Source organism: Lissotriton vulgaris, chromosome 1_2 (genome assembly GCF_964263255.1).
Source record: "Lissotriton vulgaris chromosome 1_2, aLisVul1.2, whole genome shotgun sequence".
Lineage (NCBI taxonomy): Eukaryota > Metazoa > Chordata > Amphibia > Caudata > Salamandridae > Lissotriton > Lissotriton vulgaris.
The window spans coordinates 142,628,280-142,653,452 of NC_141686.1; the positions used below are offsets into that span (position 1 = coordinate 142,628,280).

A 25,173-nucleotide genomic window follows, 5' to 3' on the forward strand; every position below is an offset into this window, starting at 1 on the left:
TAAACACTAAACTGCTTCTTGAGACTGTACCATCTTGTCATTCAGTGACTGCTAAAGTTCCACTGGACTTCTTCCAGAAATGCCAATTTCTTTCTAGATTAAATCTGTGAGGTTTAGTTCTTAAATGTGTGTAGTGGGCACCATCAACCTAAAACTAATCCGCATGAGTGTTCTAATGTAGTAATACATTGATTAGGCTTCTGTGACACCGCTTAACTATTGCTACTAATTTAACACAGCCTGAAGAAATGTTCCTCTGGTTAATTCTATCTCAAGATCATATCTTTCAAGCTGCAAATGAGGTCAATATAAAGTGAATTACAAGACAGAAGCCCTCCTTTTAAAATAATAGTTTACTTGTTTACATATCTTTTATGCTAGTTAATTCAAAAACTAGGGCGTAATGGTTCTACTTAGAAATCTATTGTTTATTTGTCCTTATCGGTCATTGTCAAACATATGTGCCCCATCTCTTAGATAGATGGTGTCATCCCTGCTTTAGTTTGTATTTTAACTTGTTCTTAGAGCGTTTAGTGATTTCATTTGGCTCTCGGAAGCAGTTACTTCTTTCAATAAGTGTAATGTTTTGCAAAGCTTGTTTGTTAACTAATCAAACCATCTGTTCTGGACCCATCATTGGGATGTGAGAACACATTATCACTTGTACTTTGATAAGTTTGTTGAAATGACACTTGTTTGTGTGCATGTGAGTTCTGTACAATATTCAAGGTACACTGCCTTGTTTGTTTATTGGGCCTCCCATCTTGTGTTACAAGTTTTGCGTTTCTTATTGTGAATGAAGAGGTGGGACATCTCACTTCCTTTTTGATCTTCATCCTTGAGGCATTCTTCCACTTCTCATTACTTGAGTCTTCGATTTCTTTTAAAGAATTCACATTGTTAACAATTACAACAGTGTCTCTGAGAATGTGAAGTACTGCACCATACCATCTCTGATAAAGGGATTCATTTGTGAGGTGTTCCCAGTAGTTATCTCCATTCCTTCTGCAGTGGTAGGTAGCAGGACTCCGGTATTTCCAGTAGTTAACGCAAACAAATGATGGACAGGATGCTGAATAACTCATTCATTCACCCCCAGCCAAGAGATCGGTGTTAAATCCATCGTTCTTTTGCTCACCATGCCACCTCAGTTTAGACCCAGCCATAAGCAAATCAGTCTTGACCCTGTGCCTCATGGGAACAGTCTAGACTGAACTGCCAAGCCAGGTCCTCCCTGGACGGGAAACCAGCATCTTGGGACCGGTTTCTGGGTATTACCCTTCATCAGCCAGGTCAGCTTGAATCCAGTGGCACAGTGAGCAAGGGAATCCACGTCTGGGCATACCCATCCCACTTAGGGTGAAATGTGCTACAAAAAACAAATTATGGACGGAATGCTGAATAAATCACACATTCTCCCCCAGTCAAGAAATCTGGGTTAATTCCATCTTTCTTTTGCTCACCATGCCACCCCAGTTTAGACCCAGCCATATGCAAATCAATCTTGACCCTGTGCCTCAAGGGAACAGTCCAGACCGAACTCCAGTAGTTATCACCATCCCTTCTACACTAGTATGAAGCAGTACTGATGTGTTCTCAGTTGTACCACTATCTCCTTTGTCGTGGTAGGAAGCAGTACTGAGGCATTCCCAGTACTTATTATCCCTTCTACAGTGGTAGGAAGCAGTACTGAGGTGTTCCAAGTACCTATCTCCATCTCTATCAACTGGTGTAGACAGCAGTACTGAGATCTTTCCAGTAGGTATTACCATCCATTCTGCAGTGGTAAAAAGCACCACTGAGATGTTCCCAGTAGATCTCGCCAGCCCTTCTACAGTGGTAGAAAGCAGTACTGAGGCATTTCCAGTAGGTATTTATTTATTTTTTACATTTATAAAGTGCACAAATGCCCTGGGGCGTCTCGTCGCTACGGACCGCAGCAAGATCTATGGAAGGGTTACTGATTAAACAGCCAAGTCTTTAGCCTCTTCCTAAAAAGAAGCAAGGACTGGCACTCTCTCCTCTCCAAAGGGAGAGAGTTCCAGAGTTTGGCTGCTGTAACAACAAAGTGTCTGTCACCCAAGATACAGTTTTTGTGCGTGGTACAATGAGCTGATGTGCCGCGGAAGAACGAAGCAATCTATTTGGACGGTAGGAAATCAGCTGGTTTAAAAGAAACTGAGGGCCTATTTTGCGTGAGGCTTTATAGGCGATGCATAATGTCTTGAATTTTATGCGATTCTTAACTGAGAGCCAGTGATACCTTTTAATTATATGGGAGATTGGTTTAAACCTAGGTATTCTGGACAGCAATCTGGCAGCCGCGTTTTGAACGGTCTGTAGATTTTGGATTACCCTGCTTTGCGCATTAGCAAACAGCGCATTGCAGTAGTCTAGAGATGACATTACTAGTGTGCTGACCAGAGTTTTCCCAGCGTTTTCAGGGAGAAATGGAAGAATCTTCTTAATTAGACAAAGTTTATAAAACGCTGTTGATGCCGTCTGATTTGCATGAAGTGCAAATGTCAATCGGTCATCAAACAAAAAGCCTAAGTTTCTCACCTTTGGAACTGGGCTGGGTGGAGATCCTAGTGAAGATGGCCAACAACTGTACCAGGCAGGGGATAGTTTGCCAAATATGATGACCTCAGTTTTATCGGAGTTCAATTTAAGGCAATTACTGGCCATCCAGTCACTGATGGACAGCATGCCCTGTTGACAATTGGCTGCCACCCTTTCTCCGTTGTTATGAACCCCCAGTACCAGCTGGGTGTCATCCGCATGTGAAGTAAGGCCCATCCCATATGTCTTAATGACCCTTGATAGGTCTGACACATAGATATTAAACAGTGTCGGACTTAGGGATGAGCCTTGCGGTACCCCACACGGCAGTGTCAATTGGGCTGAATAGAATGTGCCCAGAGTCACTCCCTGGGTGCGGTTATAGAGAAAAGATGCCAGCAGTCCTTTTGCCATGTCTTGTACCCCCATTGCAGAGACACGGTCGATCAAGATGGTGTGATCGACCGTGTCAAATGCCGCTGACAGGTCCAGCAATAAAAGTACCGCCGTACCTCCTTGATCCATGATGGTTCTTATATCTTCTGAGGCTTTGATTAAAGCTGTTTCTGTACCGTGTGCTTTCCGGAACCCACATTCGGTGTCATCAAGCAGTTGGTAATGTTCCAAATGTTTGGAAAGTTGTTGGTTCATCACCTTCTCGGCCACTTTGGATGGGAACGGTAAACTAGCTATAGGCCTGTAATGCTTTGTCTTGTCGGGGTATAAGTGAGATTTTTTTAACAGAGGTTTCAGAATGGTCTGTTTCCAAGTAAGTAAGATCCCTGTTGTGAACATGGTGTTACAGATAATTGCCAATACTGGAGCTATTAGGTCCATAATAGGGGCTAGGAACTTAGGTGGACAGGGGTCAGTGGCTGATCCTGATTTAATGGTGGTCATTACCTCGGCAATGTGATCACTAGAGATAGTTTCAAACTGTCCAAAGACCTGATCTAAGAGAGTTGGGGTAATAGATGTGGTATTATTGTTTCGGTGTGCTGAAAATTCCTGGTAAATCATATTTACCTTATCATAGAAGTAATTTGCTAGGGAATTACGGAACAATTATGTTGGAGTGGGGGCTGCCACTGTTGATGGACCCGCAAGCTTATTGACTACTTGGTATAACTGTTTGTTTGAGTTTTTGGCGGATTCAATTTGTGCTGTGTAGAATTTACTTTTTTCGTCTAAAATCATGGTTTTATATTTGGCGAGTTCTTCCCTGTAACGCAGTTTATCTTCGCTTGAGTAGAGCTTACACCAATGTCTTTCTCTGTTTCCACACTTTTGTTTTTGTTCCCGGAGGGAGTCATTGAACCAAGGTGGTGACTGGAAGTTCCTATTTTTTTTAGATCTTTTTATTAGGTACTAATGAACTATTCGCATTATGTAGCCTGTTTGCATACTCAGTGGCAGCTGTATTGGGGTCAGATGAAATCTCAGGAAGCGTTGAATGAAGGAGGGTTTTGAACTGATCATTATTTATATTTTTCCAAGCTTTGAACACCTCTGGGGGAGAGGCTGATGTGTTAGCAAGCTGATTACGGTGTGGTGATCTGTCCATACCATAGGCAGAATGCTTGTTACCTCAATATTTTTAAAATTAGAGAAGATACCATCAAGGGTTTGACCTGACTCATGGGTAGGCTTCTTAACTAACTGCGTTAAACCCATAGTCTCTATATCTGCTAGAAGCTTATTGGTATCATTATTAAAAACATTTTCCAAATGGAAATTAAAGCCTCCTAAGATGGTAAAGGAGTCTTCAGCCAACAGTCCTTCCACCATATTGTTAAGAGAGGCTAAAAACCCCAGGCCTTGCTCCCGGAGGTCGATATAGTAGCATTCCTTTAAAGCTTTGCCAAGGTGTAAATAGGATACAGAAATGAATAGCTTCAGCTGATGAAGAAGATACATGTAGTATTCTAGTGGAGAGGTTCCTACGTGAGATTATAGCTAGTCCACCTCCTTTTTTATTTACTTTATCCTGTCTATGGAGAGCGTAGCCTTCCGGGGTTGCTACCAGCAAATCTGGCTCAGAAGCTTGGTCAGTCCATGTTTCAGTGATAAATAATAGATCAATATTACGATCAGTGATCACATCAGCTATATCTTGCTTATGCTTGCTTAAAGAGCGAGCATTACCAAGGGCGGCGACTATGGGAAGACCCCTTTTAATGTCCCCGACACACATGGTGGCACTATTAATTCTTGGGCTGATGGGAAGGTTGACCTCACAGTTAGGACATTGAGATAAGTTTGTATCGATTAAATCATCAGGTGCAAGCAGTATACAAGTGTGGTTATGTGGTGGACGTAGCTGATAAAGTTCCCGACCTGAATAAGCCTTCTTGACACCTGTAAGCTGGCGACCAGGGGGTATGGCCCTAGGCCTGGTTCCAGCGCAGACGGGCTTGCCTTTGGCACGTCTTCGGCGCGCCCGCTGCGCTTGCGCGTTTGGTGTCCCTCAAATACTTTCCCTGGCAATGAAGACTGGAGCGCTGACGCCAGCTTGTGAGAAAGCGGAAGTGCGTCCCAACAGCCCTCCAATCAATCGGCACACGCCATGTTGGAACCGGGGCTATCACTAGCCCTTCAACAGTTGTAGGAATCAGTACTGCAGTGTTTGCAGTAAGTATCTCCAGCCCTTCTGCACTGATAGGAAGCAGTACTCAGGTGTTCCACGTACCTATATCCATCCCCATCAACAGTGGTAGGAAGCAATACTGAGGCGTTCCCAACAGGTATTATCAGCCCTTCTTCAGTGGTAGGAAGCGGTACTGAGGTGTTCCCAGTAAATGTCACCATTCCTTCTGCAGTGACAGGAAGCAGGGTGGAGGCATTCCCAGTGGTATTACCAGCCCTTCTACAGTGGTGGGTAGTAGTATTGAAGTGTTCCAAGTAGGCATCGCAATCCCTTCTACAGTGGTAGGCAGCAATCCTGAGGTGTTCCCAGCAGATGTCACCATCTCTTCAGCAGTGGGCAGTACTAGGAAGCAATACTGAGGTGTTCCCAGTAGGTATCACAAGGCTTTCTGCAGTGGTAGGATGTGGTACTCTGAGGCGTTCTCAATAGATCTCACCTTCCCTTCTGCAATGGCAAGAAACTGTACTGGGGTGTTGCACATAGGTATCTCCTTCCCTTTCTCAGTGGAAGAAGCAGTACTGAGGCGTTCCACGTAGGTATCTCCATCCCTTCTGCAGTGGTAGGAAGCAGTACTGAGGTGTTTGCATTCGGTATCACCAGCCCTTCTGCAGTGATAGGAAGCAGTACTGAGGTGTCCCACGTACGGATCTTCATCCCTATCAACAGTGGTAGGCAGCAGTACTGAGGTGTTCCCAGCAGGTACCGCCATCTCTTTTGTAGCGGTAGGAAACAGTACTGAGGTGTTCCAGTAGATATTACCATCCCTTCTACGGTGGTATGGAAGCAGCACTGATATGTTCCTTGTAGGTATCGCCACCCCGTCTGCAGTTGTAGGAGGCAGTACTGAGGTCCTCGACGTAGATATATCCATCCCTTCTACAGTGGTGGGCAGCAGTACTGAGGCATTCCCAATAAATATTAACAGCCCTTCTACAGTGGTGGGCAGCAGTACTGAGGTGTTCCCAGTAGGTATCGCCAGCCCTTCTGCAGTGGTAGGAAGTGATACTGAGGCTTTTTCAAATGGGTATCGCTACCCCTTCTGCGGAGGCCAGAAGCAGTACTGAGGTTTTGGACATAGGTGTCTGCAGTGGCAGGAAGCAGTACTGAGGCATTCCCAGGAAGTATCGCTGTAGAATCCGTACTGGACTATTGCCTCTCTCAAGCAGTGCCTGGGTCCTGCCAGCTACTAATGTTGCTTCAGCATTACCTGCAGTCTCCTTATAGTGACACTTGGAAGCTCTAAAGTTGTTGCTGCGGGACCCCTAATGGGAGGTCATCTTAAAAGCAATGCTTATATGTAAAAAATCCTCTCTTCTACTCACATTGTTGTTCACCTCCCTTTTAGCTTCTATCCAGTGACTGGATATTGTAAAATGGATTTATTTAGTATCCTAATTAGCTTCCCATGGCCCTGGGTGATTGACGGAGAAAAGCATGTAATTTACAGTGAAACCAGCAAAAAACATGGTCATAAAACTGAAGTATTATGAAAAGATATCCGTATCCTTGTTGTAAAGGTTTGTGGACATTTAATTCCTCATCTTTAGTGGAATGTTTTAACATCTTTCGTGCCATAAAGTTGCCTTTACTGCATCACCTGACAGTCGTGAGCACCTGCCCCAGATCTGCTCCTCCAATTATATCATGACTTTTCGATTCAACTTACTCGAACACTTCGCAGGAATATTAGTATTGCTTTCTAAGACACTCTAGTCAAAATGACCTAGACTTGATTTTTCAGTAAATTTTCATTGTTTGCCATGCTCTTTCAGAAGGACCATTTAAAGATAGCACTTGGCCCCATACATGCCTCAAAACCACTTTGGGATTTTACCTAAACCTCAGAATCCTAGACGTAGGGCTGAGTGTTGAGATACACAGTACCACACCTCATTCTGTGCTAGGCAGATGAGTTATAATATTGTGTAGAATTTTTTCCCCATTAATGTCCTCCACAGAAGAATGTCTTTTTGTAACTTCCACTTATGATTTTTTTCATTTTTTTCTTTTTTTGTTGGTACACCTCCCAGACCACAGCAATTCTATAGAGGGTTTAAATATGAAGGAATGGCAGGACGGGCTCAGGGCACTACTACCGAACATTAACATCAACTTTGGTGGACAGCCTAATGCGCCCTCCCCCTCCAACACCAACCACAGTGCACCTACGTCCAACACTACAATCATCAACAGCCTGAATTGGGACAACCCCCGCAGCTGGATGGATCCCGCCATCATCACAGGTAACCATTTTTCCATCTGCTCTGGCCCTATGTTGGCAGCACGTCCCTAGCTCTGTCTTTTCCTGCTCGGCGGTTATATCTTTTGCTTCCTAGGCTTCATCGGACAGCTACAATAATGCAATGCTTGTATGTGGATATTTTAGTTTTTAGGTAGCCTTTGTTACTGATGGTTGGTTTCTTTGGAATTCGAAATATTGGGAGCTTTACTGCCGTGCGTTGGTGTTTTCTGCTCCTACTCTGGTCTTTGAAAGCCCTGGTGTTTTTTATCTTGTTGTTTGTCACCGTCCAGCGTCAACCTATCCATAAATTAATCGCCTGCAATTATTGGTTCTAAAGGAACAACAGGAAAGACGGTAAAGCCACCCATCAGTCATGAGTCATTACATTGAGTATTTCACAAAGACTGTTTATCAGTTGCCTAGGCAGGTCTCTACTTGCTTCCAATAGAGGCTAGAACCCAGTTTTTGTCCACTGATGCCACTTTAGGCATTCATCTGGCAAGCCACTCCTAATACATGCTATTTTGGGGGCTGAGAGTCGAGGTAATCTTTGTGTTTCATTGTACACCAAACTATGGAACACACTTTCTTTCTAGCCATGGTTAGGATGCATTTACCAGATTTATATCTGTACAAATGAAGTTTAAATCAACTACATTTTAATGGTTTTTCTCCTGGTAAATTTTACTGGTTTTTTTTCTGGCAAACTACTCCTTATGCAGGCTCTTTTCAGGACCGAGATTTTAGATCATGCTTTTGTTGTGCACCAAACTATGTAACACAATTCCTTTCTAGCTGTGGTTAAGAGGCCTGCACCAGATTTAGATATGTGAAAATCTGGTTTGCACCAGGCACATTTTACAGGGTTTTTTGTGGGATTTTTTTTTTTATTCACACAAGAATCTGACACTGCTCCTGGAGAAGGACATTTGTAAAATAATGAGTGCTGATTCTTGAAGCTGTGCTCAGAAGCCGATGGCCAGTGAAAGTTAACGTTTGAGCATTAAATACCAAGGATCCAGAGTCTCAAACCACCTCATTCATCTTTAATCCACCACCAGATACTCTCTGCCCCTCTATCCCTCTCTTGCAGGTTCCTGCTTTCTCCCTTTGTGATGTTTTTCAGTGTTTCCCTTCCTTGGCTTTCCGATTTGTCTTTCCCTCTCTTGCTCTGGATAAATATCTGATGAGGAAAAATAAGTGGCAATCCTGAAAAATGAGTGTTGGTGGCTCCCACTGGTTCAAATTAGTCACTGAAGAAATGTACAGAGGGTGTCTTCATCAGTCGCCCACTCCACAACAACATAAACTTTCCCATGACCACCTACACCTTCTCACATGTCTCAAAAGTAATAAAACTATTGAATTGGACTGATTGATTACGGCTTGAAAATCTTTTCAGTTTTCACTGTTTTTCTTCTTTCTCTCGAACCACAATGCACACTTACTTACTCAATGCTGTTGTCGTTGAACTGCCTCTTTGTGGCATTATTATTATACAGTTCGTTTTTTTCTCTTCAAGTCCCTTGGATATTATTTCCTGTATTTAATACCATTTCCATGAAAATAAAATCTGACAATACTTCGAAGAGTGTTCCAAAAAGTATGTAGAGGACTTCATTCAAGACCCTCATCCACGAGTTCAACCTCAAAGCAGTATGTTGTGCTCCACTTGGGATGGTTTCATGAGTAGCATCATCATCGGGTCTTCAATTCAGTGTCCTGTTCTCCTAGTGAAGGAACGTCCTCCTTACTGGAGGTAGTGGTGAAGTATGAGGTGAATGTAAAATTATCTCCAATCCCAGAGGGAAACTAGTTTTAATTTTAACAACTGAATAAAATGGGATATGGATAAGGGTAAAAGCAAGAAGCAATGTTAGGAAGAGTTACTTATCCCATACATATGAGGTGTGATGTCTGGTCGGCATATTTCAGCCTCAGCCATGAATAGCCCGGTGGGTCTGGACTCATCAGGTCCAGGAGAAATGGTAGCCCTCAGATTTAGATGGAACCTATGAAAGTGGCTCGCCCTTTACATGCATCTGTGTCCACGGAATTGCTCATAAGTGGAAATGTCAAACATGTAAGCTTGAAAGTGGCTTGAAAAAAATAAAACACAACAGGAGAGCGCAAAATCTCACAGGAGAGAATGCATTTGCACACGAAATAACACATTCCAAAATAAAGAAAATCCGGATTGGTGTGCTCATCTTAAAACAACCCATTGACATACTAGAATGTACCTTTAGTAAAGTGCAGATATTACTTATTAATTCTTGTGTATTAACAAAAAAATGATACGAGGCTGATTTTGTCCTCTTAATCCTTGTCTAAAAAAAGATAGTAATGATAAGAGGAATTGTAGCTAACGTACTCGTACTGTGGAACTGTGTTTCATAAGATAAAAAATAGTGCATTTAAAAACATGTGAGTAATTTTTTTTTCCAAGATTACTGAAAAGTACCTTATTAAAAAGGATATTGTCTCATGGAGTTGGGGAGGACCTGCGGGTCAGTTCACATCTGAATTATAAAAAGAAGGGATAGGCAAGGTTTCATTAGCAAGGAAAAACCAGAGCTGGATAATCAAGGAAGAACAAGGTGCTTATCTGGACACTTGAAAATGTGACTGTTTATACGAGTGTCCTAGATTGGCAATGAGAACAGGAGAGCGCTGCTCTATATATCGCTCAGCGACTGAATAATCAAGAGAAATGCAGGCTGCATGTCACTCTATAGAAAAGGGCTAAATGTTTTAGATTATGCCAGTAGTGGTTTCCCCGTGGCCTTAAATATAAAAAAAAGGCCCTAATGTGCAGAACGATGCCAATGGTTCTGCGATCGTGAGTATTCAAATGGATGGAAAGTGAAAAAAGGCTCTAAACTATCAACACCAGGTTAAGAAAGGAGGTTAGAAAAATGAGAGCAGGCACATTTATAAACTGAGAAGTGATGTATGCAAAAATAATGTGAAAAAATTATATAGCTCATAATATCAAAGATTCGATATTTTTTATATTATGGCAAAAGAAATTCAGGGAAAAGGTTAAAAAATAATATTTCTTATAACCCGTTTTTGGCATAGTGCATAAAACGACGGCACGGATTGCAAAGGTAGTATTATTGTATGTAAAAGTACCTATTTTGAGTTAAGGCCTAAATAGAGAATCATAAATTGAATGGTTAGATGGTTTATGCTTGGTATGCTTAGAGATATATCCTAGATTTCTTAAAGTAAGGAAAGGATGGCAGTGATAGGGCGAGATTACTCTAAACCTATCACATGGTATTCAGTTAAGTTATGTGAAAGGTGACCAAAGTCATAGGTACAGAGAGTCCATTTGTGTTCTTATTGTTGATTTCTATTTAGAGGTGTATCCTAAGTTTTGCTAAAGCGCAGAATAAGTTACTGTAAAGAAAGAGTGGCTCTTCAGATATTGATGTATTTCATTGATAACTGAAAGCCATGGGATGTTGTCGTTAAGTCCTTCATCGAAGAGTCTTAGGCAGTACACCCACAGTTATTCTTTTTGAAGAAGTACCCGTTGTGCGTCCTTTTTGTCATTCAGTATCTCCAGGACAGTCCTATGAAGATCATTTTCTGTGTGGTTGGCAGATAGGTAGTGGTTGCTCATCTTCGTTATTATCCTTCGCCATCTAATATTGCTCCGGTGTTCACCTATCCATATATTTGTTTCTGCATGTTAGGCCAATGTATTTGAAGTTGCATGGACAAGTGATCAAATATATTTTTTTTTACCTTAAAAAATCCAGTTCCACGATGTGATTGTTAGCTACAATTCTTCGTATTATTACTATATTTTTTAAGACACAAGAATTGAGAGGACACAATTAGCCTCTTATAGTCATTTTTTTTTAATACACAAGGGTTAAGAAGAAATATATGCACTTTAGTAAAGGTATATTCTAGCATGTCACCTGGTTATTGTAAGATGAGTACTCACCTCAGAATTTTCTTTATTTTTGGATTTATTTCATGCACAAATACATTCCCTCTTGTGGCTTTTAGGCGTCTCCTTGTGCTTGTGTATTATCTTTTTCAGTCCTCTTTCAGGCTTATATTTTCGACATGTGTGTGTATGAGCAACTCGATGGACAAAGATACATGTAAGGTAAGCCCATTTCATAGGTTCCTTCAAAATCTGAGGGCTACCATTTCACCCGGGCCTGACTAAAGCCACATACCCACCAGGGCTATTCACAACTGAATTATGTCGATCAGACATCACACCTCAGATGTATGGGAAAAGATATTCTTCCTAACAACATTGCTTCTTGTTTTTAACCTTATCTTTTTCCCATTTTGTTTTGTCAAAATTAAAACTAGTTCTCCTCTGGGATTGTAGATAATTTTAAATTCACCTCCTACTTCACCACTGCCTCCAAGCAGACAGCGGACCTCCAGGAAAGAGAACGTTCCTTCACTTGGAGAATGCAACACTCAATTGAAGAGCACCCGATAATGATGCTACCCACAAAATCAACCCTAGTGGGTCAAAACATACTGCTTTGAGGTTGAACACTTGAATGAAGTCTTCTACATACTTTCATGAACACTGTTTTATACCTTGGTTCACTTTCTTTGATTATTTGTAATAAATTGGGAGACTAAGTAAACCCATCTCTTACCTCTTTCTCCCTCTTTGATTTGTTTGTATTTCTCCAATGCTGCCTCAATTCTAGTATTGACTTAGTCCCATCACTGAAAAAATAGGCATCTTGTATTGTATGAATGCCCTTTCATGAAGCGTAATATCTACCACACCCTCCCATACCTCTTTTCAAATGGTGTACACATCTAATATTCGTAACCTCTCCCACATTGGACCTTTACATTAATCCATACTTCAGGTGGTGTTGCTTCAAGAGTTGGACATAATATTCCAGATGAGACGTTTATAGTGATCCAAACAGTGGTGGCACAGCCCTCTTAATTCTACCGAATATGCCTCTCACTGCATCAGTCAGGGCTAATACCTCTCACTAGGGTTACTGCATTTTTAAGTCACACAGCAGATCTTCTGGTGTCTTGATGCCAAGATTAAATCCATGTCGGATAACTGCAACAACTGGCATCTCTTACCATTCTGCTTTGCCAGTCAGTTTTTTGGGCTCTAATCCTGTGATTGTACCGGCCTGCATTTGCACGGTGCTCTTATTTCCTGGATCATCCATCATTATTTTCTAAACTAAGGCCCTTTTTTCACTCCTACTATAGTCTGATTTGTATCAGCTGCAAAGGTGTATATTACTTACACTTTTATTGTAGCCTCTCTTATGCAGGCCCCAAAGAGCACAATATGTGTGGCACCGCAGTAGTTCTCGATTTTTTTTTTTCTAGATGAATGACATTCCTAAAAACTTGGACCTGAAAATGTTTTGGCTAGTTCCTCCTCCGGTGTACCAGCCTACTATCCATCTCAAGGTTATTGAACTCCTTTACCAATCTTCACGTAGAATGGGATATTTTTTGACTAGTTATACTTCCAGTTCACCAGCCTTCTACCCATTATAAGATTATTAAACTCCTTTATGAGTCTTACATGTACAATGGGATCTTTTTTGACTAGTTTTTTCTTAGTAATCTTTCGATTACACGTTTCAACATATACAAATAATTGAGCAGATTTCTCCAGTAGCCACATTTAGCATTACATAAAATGAACTGCAACCATGTGTTCCAACCAATCACTAACCCTCCCGCAAGCTAACAGTCCAATATGACCAGTATACTTAGCAGGTCATTCCAATAGAAGTGACCATAAAATTGAGGCGCAAGGCAGAAAAATGAATCGATATGGAATTAAGAGTCCATTGTAAAGATACATATATATCAACCTGGGTTCTAAATAACGTATCAGCAGTGCAGTATATCCATAAAGGAGTCACTGTGAGTCTATGGAGGTCGATCGTAATTGAAAGCCTTAAACTCTTCCGTTAATAAATCCCACGCTTGTGGGATAAAATGTTTCCTCAGACTGGCTCATTCCTCCCTATGGAGGTTCTATGTATAATGGTATCGATGCTCTTCTGCTATATACGGTGCATTGCATCTGTCCTGCTACCTTGTTCTGTGTCCCTCATCTCGCATTATCCTTTCAACCCCAGAGTCTTGGAATTTTCAATGCATCCGTACAATTTGCAGGTTGCTTGCTTTGCTCCTAGCTCATAATCTCCTTTCACCTTATTTTCAAGATCTTGTTGTTTGTGCGACTGCTGCCGCATTGTCTTGACTTCTGAATGGTGATGTTTACTCTTCTGGTTTGTGCATTTTATTTTGGAGCATCATCATAACTTTAGGCTATGTATATATGGTGGACGCCAGTAGACAGTTATAGTTAGGACCTAGTTTCCATAGGAAAAGTGTTTTTCTTTTACCAATATCATTGGTGCCGGTTGACAAATCTTCGCTAAATTTTCAAAACTTGTGGCCTGCTCCGGTCAGCTCCTATCCTGACAGTTTGAGGGTGATTCACCAAGCGGAGGCCGAGAAAAAAGGGGGTCTCAAAACGTGTTTTCTCCATGTTATTTTCCATAGGAAACTTTAGACATGGCTACAGCCCGAACTGCTGAACGGAATTACACCAAATTTGGCAAAAAGGTAGCCCTTGGTTCAGAAAGAGACCTTTTTGTTAATGGTGTAAATCATTCAGTAGTTGCTTAAAAAAATCAAAAAATAAAAGTTTGGATATATAGAGGCGCAGTGGATCCGCGCACCCTCCCCGACCACGAGCTTAATTCTAATTGGCTGTCAACACTCCAAACCAGGAAGTGTTGGCAGCCATCTTGTCCTCGGTTTCCTTGGCATGCGCGTGTTCACCACCACCCCTGGGGCTTTTAAAATAAATAATTAAACTTTAAGCCCCCCACCACGCCCCAGGGACGGCCACCTCCCCGGGGCACTAAAATGTACATATTAGGGTCCTTTACGGGACCACCATCCCCCGGGGCTTTGCTTTGAATGGGAGGGGAGCCGCCCGGCCCCCCTCATGGAGCCAGTGATGGCCCTGGGGACCGCCACCCCCAGACCAGGCTCCTGCACCCCGGGACACTGCTGTTTGCTATTGCAGGGTGGGAGCCTCGGGGCTCCCACCCTGCCATAGCAAACTGTGGTTTGGATTTGGATGAGAGCAGGAAACCTGCTCTCTCTTCCAAAATCCGAACCAAATTGCTTTTCCACACGAGGAGCTGCATGTTAGCAGCTCCCCGTGTGGAAAAGCAATGCCGGCTCCCGCTGGAGGCGGGGAGCCGGCTTGGACCGTGGAGGCATTGGGGCTCCCCCCCCCTCCCCCCCCCCCCCCCCCACGGTCTCCAACGAGAGGCCAGGCCCCGGGGGGATGGGGTCCCCGGGGCACGGAGTGGCCCTGAAGAGTGGCTACGCGGCCCCCTCCCCAATATTAATACACATTTTAAAAAAACATGCAAGGCCTGCCCCGGGGATGGGGTCCCAGGGGCCATAAATGGCCTTAGGAGGCGGGCCACGCAGCCCCCCTCCATAATAATAAAAAAAATGTTGGCCATACCACGTGGGATGTGGTCCCCGGGGCCGGAATAGGCCACAGGAGGGGGGCCCACGAGGCCCACTTCCCGTTAATATACATTTTTTATTTTTTAAATGGGGGTCAGACCCTGGGGGTGGGGTCCCAGGGGCCCAAAAAAGTAAAAAGGGGGCCCACACAGCCCCCCTTCTTAGAAAATACATTTTAAAAAACATGTGATTGTGCTGGAGGCCCCACCCCCTCTCAGCAACACTCTGCAAATGCGCCCTGTGGCCACGCCCTTTTTACACCTCTCTGTAACGCAGTTCTGTGGCGCCTACTGGAGGTACCTTGTGGGCTAGTTGGACTCCAGGGATCGTTTTAAGTTGGGGAATTTATTCCCCTTCAATCCTGAGGGCCCCTAGGGGCCAACTAGCCTACCAGGTACCTCCAGTAAGCGCCACATGTCTGCGTTGCAGAGAGGTGGTCCAGGCCACGCCCCTTTTTACACCTCTCTGCAATGCAGGTCTGTGGCGCTTACTGGAGGTACCTCGTGGGCTAGTTGGACCCCAGGGACCGCCAGGATTTAACAGGACTTTACCGCCCAACTTAAAACGCGCCACGGGGCGCGTTTGTCCAGTGGTGAAGGGAGGGGGCGGGGCCTGAGGTGACATATATGCAAACATGCCCTGTGGCGCATTTTAAGTTGGGGAATTAATTTCCCTTTAATCCAACTAGCCCACCAGGTGCCTCCAGTAAGCGCCACAGGCCTGCGTTGCAGAGAGGTGTTCCAGGCTGCCACCCTTTTTACACCGCTCTGCAAAGCAGCTCTGTGACGCTTACTGGAGGTACCTGGTGGGCTAGTTTGGCCCCCCAGGGGCCCTCAGGATTGAAATGGAATTAATTCCCCAACTTAAAAGGCGCCACAGGGCGTGTTTGCACACATGTCACCTCAGGCCCGCCCCTCCCTTCACCACTGTGCAAACACGCTCCGTGGCGCATTTTAAGTTGCGGGATAAAGTCCCCTTGAATCCTGAGATACCTTGGGTCCAACTAGCCCACCAGGTGCTTCCAGTGAGCGCCCCAGGACTGCATGGCAGAGAGGTGGTCCAGGCCACGCCCCTTTTTATACCTCTCTCCAACGCAGCTCTGTGGCGCTTACTGGAGGTACCTTATGGGCTAGTTGGACCCCAGGGTCCCTCAGGATTCAAGGGGACTTAATCCCCCAACTTACAACGCGCCAGGGGGCGCGTTTGCATAGTGGTGGAGAAAGGGGGCATGGCCTTTGTCCATCTCTCACCAATCCCACTGTGTGGGGCTTACTGGAGGTAAAAGGTAGGCTAGTTGGCCCCTAAAGGACCCCCAGCAGTGAAGGGGACTTCAATCGCCATCCAAGAGCGCACCAGGGAGCACGTTTGTAGAGTGGTGGGCAAAGTGGGCGTGGCCTGGTACGAGTACTTACCAGTGCTGCTATGTGGGACTGACTGGAGGTAATAGTTTGGGAACTTTGCCCCCAATGATGTCTTTGGGGGCCAACTACCCCTTTTGTTACCTCCAGTAAGTCACGCACAGTGAGATTGCTAAGACTTCTTCGGAGGCCATGGCCCCCTTTCTCTACCACTCTTCAAACGTGCCTCGTGGCTAACTATGGGATGGGGGATGAAGTCCAATTTAGTCCTGAGGGAGTTTGGGGGGCAAGAATCCCTCCTGGTACAGCGGAATACCTGAGCGTTGGTTGGACGCCCAGCACCATTTATCCACCACTCTGCAAACGCGACTACTAGTTAAAGTAGCATATTTCTGCACCTCTGAGTTAGAGGTAGTTTTAATCCCCCTGCCCTATTATGTACTAGGGCCTTACAGAGGAAGTCATGCTTATCACAGGGATACCCGTACACAGTATTCCCTAGTGTATGTAGGTGTTTTCACTGTATTCTAAGTCTTTTAGCATAGCACTGGCTCTAGGCCTGGTTAGTCAGTCAGTTACCACCAGTACCCGTCTGAAAAAGTTGTGGGCACAGCATGATTTTGCAACAAGGCCTCTTCCTGCTCCTCTATTGGTTCTTTCTGCACGTCTTGCTTCTTCCTGCACTTTTCTTCGTCTTTGTGGACTTCTGTTACTTCTTTCTTAATTTCTTTTGCTTCTTTGTGCGTTTTTCTTCTTTCTTCACATGTCCTACCTCTGTAGGCATAGTTAGAAACTAGCATTTAAAAAACCTTTGAAATTCACTGAAAAAACCATAGGTTTCAGACACGTTATAGTTCGAAATTAGAATTTAAAAAACATTAGAAATTCACTGAAACAAAAACCATAGGTTTTAGGGAAAGGTATAGTTAGTTGGACATTTCACTCGTACTAAACCAGAGAAATTGCCCCGTTAGAGTTAGTTCAGCTAACTATAACTCGTGCCCCTGCAATGCTCTGCTGATGACGTCACATATTACATCACTCATGACCTGGTCAGTGACATCACTGATATCATCCATGTGATAATTTCATGCATCTTCTCACATCCTAATATAACTTTTGATACACCCACTCTAAATTACAGGCTGCCATTCTCAAAACAATACATTCCAACAACTACATACCCACTCACTGATTCTTAGGTTTACACACACTTTCACTCACTCACCCGTACAGTCACTCATACTTATGGTCACTCAGTACAGGACTATCATATGCACTCATACACCTATATAGACACTCACACACCACCACTCCTCCAAAGAGGTACTCACACGCCTAGACAGTCATGTAAATAATGTATTACACTGCCATTTACTCACCTATACAGTAGTTATACACACACCAGCTCAATTACTCATACAAATACTAGCACATTCTCACTCTTATACAATCACTGTTACAAGCACACACTCATCCATACAGCCACTCTCATAATCACACACTCTCACTTATAGTCATTTATATACTCCAACACACGTATATACTGCCTTTCACATATGTAGTTACTCACACATGTAGCAGAGATATACATTCACTTACTAACACACCCATACACACACTCGCCCACCCATACAGTCCATCACAGATGCCTGCTTGAAACCATGCACGCAGTGAATCACCTACTCACATCTATGCAGTCACACACACCCCACACACACACAAACACTCAGGCACCCATACAGATACTCCGCCAACCAATCAATAACCCACATAGACACTCATGTAGCTATTCACAAACTCATGTAGCCGCTTACAAACCAACAGACAGACGGATACAGACATTTTCACAGTTTAGTAACTAACCCATGCATTCATTCTAATACTTTTAATCACTCGCATAGTCAGTCACTCACCTACTAAATCATCCATTCAGACACCTTAACACCCACTCAGTCTTCAATACGCCTTTCCCTATATATATATTAAACATATTTAAACTTTACAGAAACACACAGTCACTGGATGTCATCAGTGATATCATTTGAGATGTCATCAGTGATGTCACTGACTATGTCATGAGTGATGTAATATGTGACGTCATCAGCAGTGAATTGCGGGGGTGCGAGTTATAGTTAGCTGAACTAACTATAACAGGGGAATATCTCTGGTTTTGGACGAGTGAAATGTCGAACTAACTATAACTTTCCGTAAAACCTATGTTTTTTTCTGTGTATATCAAAGCTCGAAGGTGTCCACCTTTGAGTAGCACGCGAACAGCAGCTTGGTTTATGTATAGGTGAGGACGGGGATCCACTCGTAGACGCCGCTCCGTACGGGATCTGCCCGACGCGTTTCGAAGCTCCATCTGCTTCTCTTCAGGGGCTTTAACGGAAGCGGTGTGCGCAACCTCCGACCCACTTCCCCATTTTATGTATAACACACCCACCGATGGGAGGCTCAAATGAGACTGTGCATTCTGGGAAGTGTGGTCAGGGAAGCACACAATCAAGTCCTGTATGGACTCCACAAGTGGGCCCGTCCTCGATTTCAAGTACGACTGCTGCTTCACTGTAGTGACCCCCAGGGTACCGGGGTGGTGCATACTCCGCGGCTGGACGGCCGCGTATAAATCAAAGCTCGAAGGTGTCCACCTTTGAGTAGCACGCGAACAACAGCTTGGTTTATGTATAGGTGAGGACTGGTCTCCACTCGTAGACGCCGCTCCGTACGGGATCTGCCCGACGTGTTTCGAAGCTCCATCTGCTTCTCTTCAGGGGCTTTAACGGAAGCGGTGTGCGCAACCGCCGACCCACTTCCCCATTTTATGTATAACACACCCACCGATGGGAGGCTCAAATGAGACTGTGCAGTCTGGGAAGTGTGGTCCGGGAATCACACAATCAAGTCCTGTATGGACTCCACAAGTGGGCCCGTCCTCGATTCCAAGTACGACTGCTGCTTCACTGTAGTGACCCCCAGGGTACCGGGGTGGTGCATACTCCGCGCTGCTGTTTGCGTGCTACTCAAAGGTGGACACCTTCGATCATTGATATACACCACTGACAAAGGCAGTAGCCGAAACACGTCTGGTGCTCAGAGGGTCAGTAATAAAACCGATTGATCCTCCTCCCGCGAGTGCTTGTTTTCTTTGGGGAATACGGAGAAAAAGGAGCTGAGAGATATATATATATATATATATATATATATATATATATATATATATATATATATATATATATATATATATATATATATATATATATATATATATATATCAGTACTCTATCCATCAGGAATCCAATGAAGCAACACGGACTCGGATAGACACGTGGACCCAATTTCTTTGTGCTTTTTCATTTATTCAGTTTTCTGCCCTGCATCCCATGCCGTCATGACGCGTTTCGGTCCGACCTGGACCTTGATCACATGATATATAATTTCTTTTTACTTACATGGAATAGTTGAAGATTTTACAAATGCATCTTATTTTTTTTCTTTTTCATATTGTTCTATTGCATTCTCACTAGAGGCCTCTTATAAAGAACCAACCATCTTGGCAACGGTGAAATCACGAAACTTGAAGCCTTGTGGTTTGTCTCGACTCCACCAGTTCGTAGCTGCAAATAATTTGTGCCATGGTTGCTAGACCACTAGGCATTGCCAACACCTGATATATTGCCTCTCCGCTTCTAGTAACTCCTATCTGCAGTACCTACCCACTGGTTGATAATTTATGAGTTGCTTTGCCTGTATGGTTATCCATCTCCCACCTCAGGGAAGGTACCCTAAACATTAAGGCAAATTGTGGAAGTGCTTTGTTTCATTACTTAGCACAGAGAACCTCTGCATTCTTTAAAGAACATCTGCCATTCTTGTCACTTTACCTTTTGAGAAACATACAAACACGAAATGGAAGGTGCACACAATTAGAGTCAATAGAAAATGGTGTATTAGAGTATCTTCTTCTTTATTTAATAGTATTCATCAGACATAGGCACAGCCAACGCGTTTCGTTCCATTTGCCTTTAAGGAACTTCGTCAGGGCGAGTTAGTGTAGTTAGAGCTGTCACCAATTTTGGACAGAAAAGTGAAGATCAAATGGCGACTACCAATTGCGGGTCAGAATCACATAACCTTTAGGCTTGTAAGGATGATGTCCACACTGGGCGAGCTTGTGCTATTAAAGCTGGTGTCCTAAGGTCATGTTCGAAGTTCACCAGGACTGTCTAGAGTCAAGATCACGGTCAGGTGATATATGAGGTTGAAATTTTATTCCACAGAAATTCTAGTGGTTCCTGTCAGGAAATTCCTATAGTATTCCTGGTTAAAAGACTAACAAGCTTTACTGGAGATAGTTGAGGTGAGGTGTGCTGCAATATGACACAGCCTTACTAGTCATTTCGTCAAGTGTCTAGCCTCCAGTATTGAGTATGGAAATGTCTCTTTATTCGCTTTAGAAATCGGACACAGTAAAATATTACAACAAAGAAAAAGCAGGAAAACAAGTTAAAACCGACATAAGGATTTTACCAAACATGATACTGTTACCTTTAGAAAACAACATTCACGAAACCAACAGGTCTGGGTTTACTATTTTAATGCATGCAACGTTGGCACCTGAGCATGAGACAAGACAGGACATGGCGTTTGTTGTAAAATTGGACCCTCATGTAGTGCATGAAGGCGGCAGGATACATTTAAACTCCAATGTGATGAGTCAAGATGTGATTGACAAAGTCTCAAACCAAAGGCTGAGTAGTCAGGTTGAAGAAAGCCATTGTTTGTCTACTGTGTGCATTGTTCATATTGGGTCTTTTTGGTACTGGCACTGCAATAGCCCACACCTAAAGAAATAGGGCCAGTGTTCTCATATTCTGTCACTTTCCTCAAACATTAACCACCAACTGTTGACACTTGGCAACTTCTGTATTACACATTTTAAGCAGAAGGAGCACATGTAACTTTTTGCAGCGGTCTCTGCGAAAATTTTACGATGAGTATTATGTGCCTCTTTTTCACTTAAAGCGTATTTGAGAATAGGAAGGAGGGAGACTGGTACTGATGGTGGCACTAAATTTTTGCCGTTAAATTTAGTGAAAAGGGACAGGAAGAAATATAACACAAGTCAATGGTTCTGGAATTTTGCATTGTGGGCAGTTGAATGCCTTAAAAAAGGTCTTGTGGGGCCTTTGCTTTTGAATTATTTTGACATTCATATGGTTTGTTGTTTGGCACATAGGGATGCAGAACTGGGGGAACATGAATGCCCACTCGGGTTCCTCGGTTTGTCACCATGCAAGTGTCTAATGGTTCCTCAGTACAGATGTGGCTGATAGTGCTCAGAGTTTCAAGATGCTCTTTTACTCGATTATTAGTGTTTTTGCGGGAGACTGCTACTCACAAAGGCAGGGCAAAGGCAACATTCACCCTGAGTATATCCACTTTAGAAAAGTGCAACTCTTAATCCATCATTTTTGTACAGGTGGACGTGGGTGTATTTGAAGTGGACAGAGCTAGTCTCTATGCAGCCAAGGAGGCAGCTCGGTGGAATCTCTCTCCAAATTAGGCAGCTCCACTGCACTCTCTTCCACCCAGTCAGCACAAGTATGCGGATTACTGTACTCTGGTTGCACAGCTGTGCTCGAAATAATGCTAACAACTGTGTTTCCTAATGTTGGACTTGAGTCTTCTTCAAGATGGCCATACTTTACTGCTCCTTCATTGCATTCCAGTACTGGTTTTGAGCAAGTGGGAGACATTTAATCATAGGTGCCCGTCACACGCCAGTACATTTTCACTCTGCATTCAGAGGCTCCAATCGCAGACAAGTGCATGCTATCATTCAATTTGAGCAGGAGAGTATTGTGGAATAATATAAAGATCTCAACCGATCATACATTTCCACCCACCATTTGCCCGACAAAACATTTGACATCCATACCCAACTGCAACTTTCCTATATGGGAAGAGTTTTATGGGATGACTCTAGTCTCTGCATTGGATGGCCATACTATTGCATTGTGAGCACTATGGCAAGCTCACTTTGCCTGGTGAAAGGTATTCAGAGATGCTCTATCTTGTGTAATGGGTTGAGGCAATATATGGCGAAGTGGCTCCTGCTGTGACTTCCTAAATTTAAAAACAAATGAACAAATGAACAAAGGAGTGGGGGAAGCAGTACATGAGATCCGTGGTGTGGGTGACAGTGCATGTGGCGGTTTCTAGGGTGTGAAGGGATGAGCAGCACACACATGCTATATATATAGGGAGAGAGGAAGAAAACGCACGCAGTCCATGCTGTGCTTAAAGAAAAAAGTAGCTTCATGAATATAAGCAGTGAAGGTATAAATCTATGCTTCAGGAGGGAAAAACGAAGGAGAGGAAAGAAAGCTATTGAATAAGTAAGCAACAGATTGACAAGAAAGCCACCTAATGATAAGCAATGGGCTGGCCCAATGCCCACTGTAAGTGTTATTCCGGTCTGAAGTAGGTGTTTCTACAACAGGCAAGACCTAAAAAGCAGGAAGGATCATGAAACTGGAACCTGTGCAGCTTGGGGCTTTCAGCCACTAAGTCTACCTAAGATCCACTCACTCTCCTCTAAGCATGTGTCACTAGTTGCATTTCTGATGTTATGCCCTAAAGAACTGTAATTTCACTGTCCCGATAGCTTTCATGGTTGACAGGATGTTTTCTTTGATTTATTAGTACCCTTCTTTAATTCTCTAAATCCTTTTTACCACCCTTCTGGTATGTGTTTTGAGTGATCTGGTTTTCTCAACATTACTCTTCCTATATGAGCTTTTTAATTGCCTATATGTAATCTACCCGGGGACCCAAAGAAAAAAAAATTTCATTGAAGGTAAATTTCTGTGGGTCATGGCACTTAAGCATTCCCAAAAAATTGAATGTTTGAATTAATCTCTGTGGTAAACACTCGAGCCGCATCTCAGTCCATCGTTATTTTGCATCCCATGCCACCTCAGTTTGGACCCAGCCATATGCAAATCAGTCTTGACCCTGCTCCTCATGGGAACAGTCCATACTGAACTGCCAGTCCATCCCTGAATCGGAACACAAGCAACCCAGGACTCGTTTGGCCCAGTTAGGGTTCATCAGCCAGCATAGCTTAGTGACTCTTGCATACACTTACGATACTCAGTGCCCTGTCGAACCTTGACCAGCTAGCATCTTCAGATTTTGATACACATGCTCAAACGGTGTAACTGGACATCCTCCATGGTCCAAATTTTTATGCATATCCCTGTTATAAAGGCTCATAATCTCCACTCTTTAACTATTTCCCTCTCTCTATCTAAGCCATATCCCCTTCAGCTCTTAATAGAAGATGCTCCAGTTGTGATCCCCCTATGCAAGTTATGCAACTGCAAAGAAAGCGTACATTTGGTGACATGGAATATTAAAGAATCTAGACTAATCATTAAAAAAGAGATTGCTGTCAGAATGTCCGAGAAAACAAGGACGCATTTGGTTGTGTACGTAGGTGGACAGTTATCTGCACAGAATCCGTTTTGACCTTGGCATATCTTAACTGTGCTTTATAACACTTTACACTCTCTTGAATGGTAAAAATGTCTTCTTTTTGAATCAGAAGATTGCAGTAATATCAATACCCTTTCCTTCAAGGGCTTGCATATAAAGCACTACGGCGTTTCTCTTTTTTTTAATCGCTATTTGGCAAGACGTTTGAGTGAATTCTTCACTAACCACACAAACATGCACCACTGATGACATTTTCCTCCCAAGTGCCAGTTTTAACCTGAGAAGTGTCATTTAAATTGCAAATTTGCTTCTTAATGAGATACCTATAGGATTCAATAAAACACTTTACCAAAGAAGCAAGGCAGGTTGCCAAGAATAATGTTGGAACCAAAGATTCCTAAATGTTTTCTCAGTAGAGGGTTTAAATGGCTGGTGCTTTATGCCAACCTCCGTTTTAAGGGTCCTCCCCTGCCTCTGAGTACCAACATTTTATCTATATGCTTTCTTCTATGCAAATTGTTGTAATTGCAATTTTTTTTATTTGAAGTTATTTTAATACGACAAGGCAGCACTACATTTTTATAACTGTTCATTGAGATGGGAGACATATGGACTCGGGAATGCCTCTTCATCTTTTGTACAGCAACTACTGGAGTCTAGGTCATTGAACACATCAATCAGACGTCAAAATTGAGAATTCTGAGGATACAAGACAGTTTAACTAGAGGTGGATTCTATAGCTTTTAGGGATGTGCATTTCTGCTTACCAGTGTATAGATGGCATAACTGATGCCCTTTATTCACAGGGCGATGTCACTTGCCACAATCATCTTCACAATCCAAGTCATCGAGTAAGTCCCATAAAAAGAAGTCTAGAGGGCTGTGGCCGGGCAAGATGGCCGTACTGATGTAATCTGTTTCTGCTCCTGGGCTGCGCTGGAGTTCTGGACCTAAATTCGGTGCAAATCACCACCCTACCTGTGTCAAAAGTGATCCCATGAGAGTCCCGGGGCTGGAGCAGAAGGGGAATCGCTGAGTGTCCTCCATGATCGCCCCTGTGAGCCACGCGGGGACCTAGTTTGGGAGGCCTTGGAGCTGGGTAACATGGCCGCCACTCTCTCGGCCGCGTCGGTCCGATCACCGTGAGAAGAACTCGCTGTGGAGACCTCATTGTCATCAGCCGCAGCTGAGACCAGACGCCTGCTAGGATGCCAAGACGGTTGAGGTGAGTGGCCCGCCTTGCTGAATGGTGGGCTGTGAGGCGCTGCATTGACCTTCCGTCTCCTGAGAGACTAAGCAAGCTGGGCAGA

The 25,173-nt window shown here is 43.6% G+C and overlaps 1 protein-coding gene across 6 annotated transcripts in view; it reads left to right on the forward strand.

The window, feature by feature from the left end:
- CNOT4 (CCR4-NOT transcription complex subunit 4) overlaps positions 1-25,173 on the forward strand; it is a 623,322-nt gene that overhangs the window by 564,867 nt on the left and 33,282 nt on the right. For 4 of the 6 annotated variants that reach the window (XM_086952985.1, XM_086952984.1, XM_086952991.1 and 1 more), the window contains one exon: positions 7,240-7,452. The exons of the other annotated variants lie outside the window; for them this stretch is intronic. In XM_086952985.1, the coding sequence (XP_086809111.1) occupies positions 7,240-7,452 (213 nt within the window). The remainder of the gene's footprint in view (positions 1-7,239; positions 7,453-25,173) is intronic. 6 annotated transcript variants of the gene reach the window in all.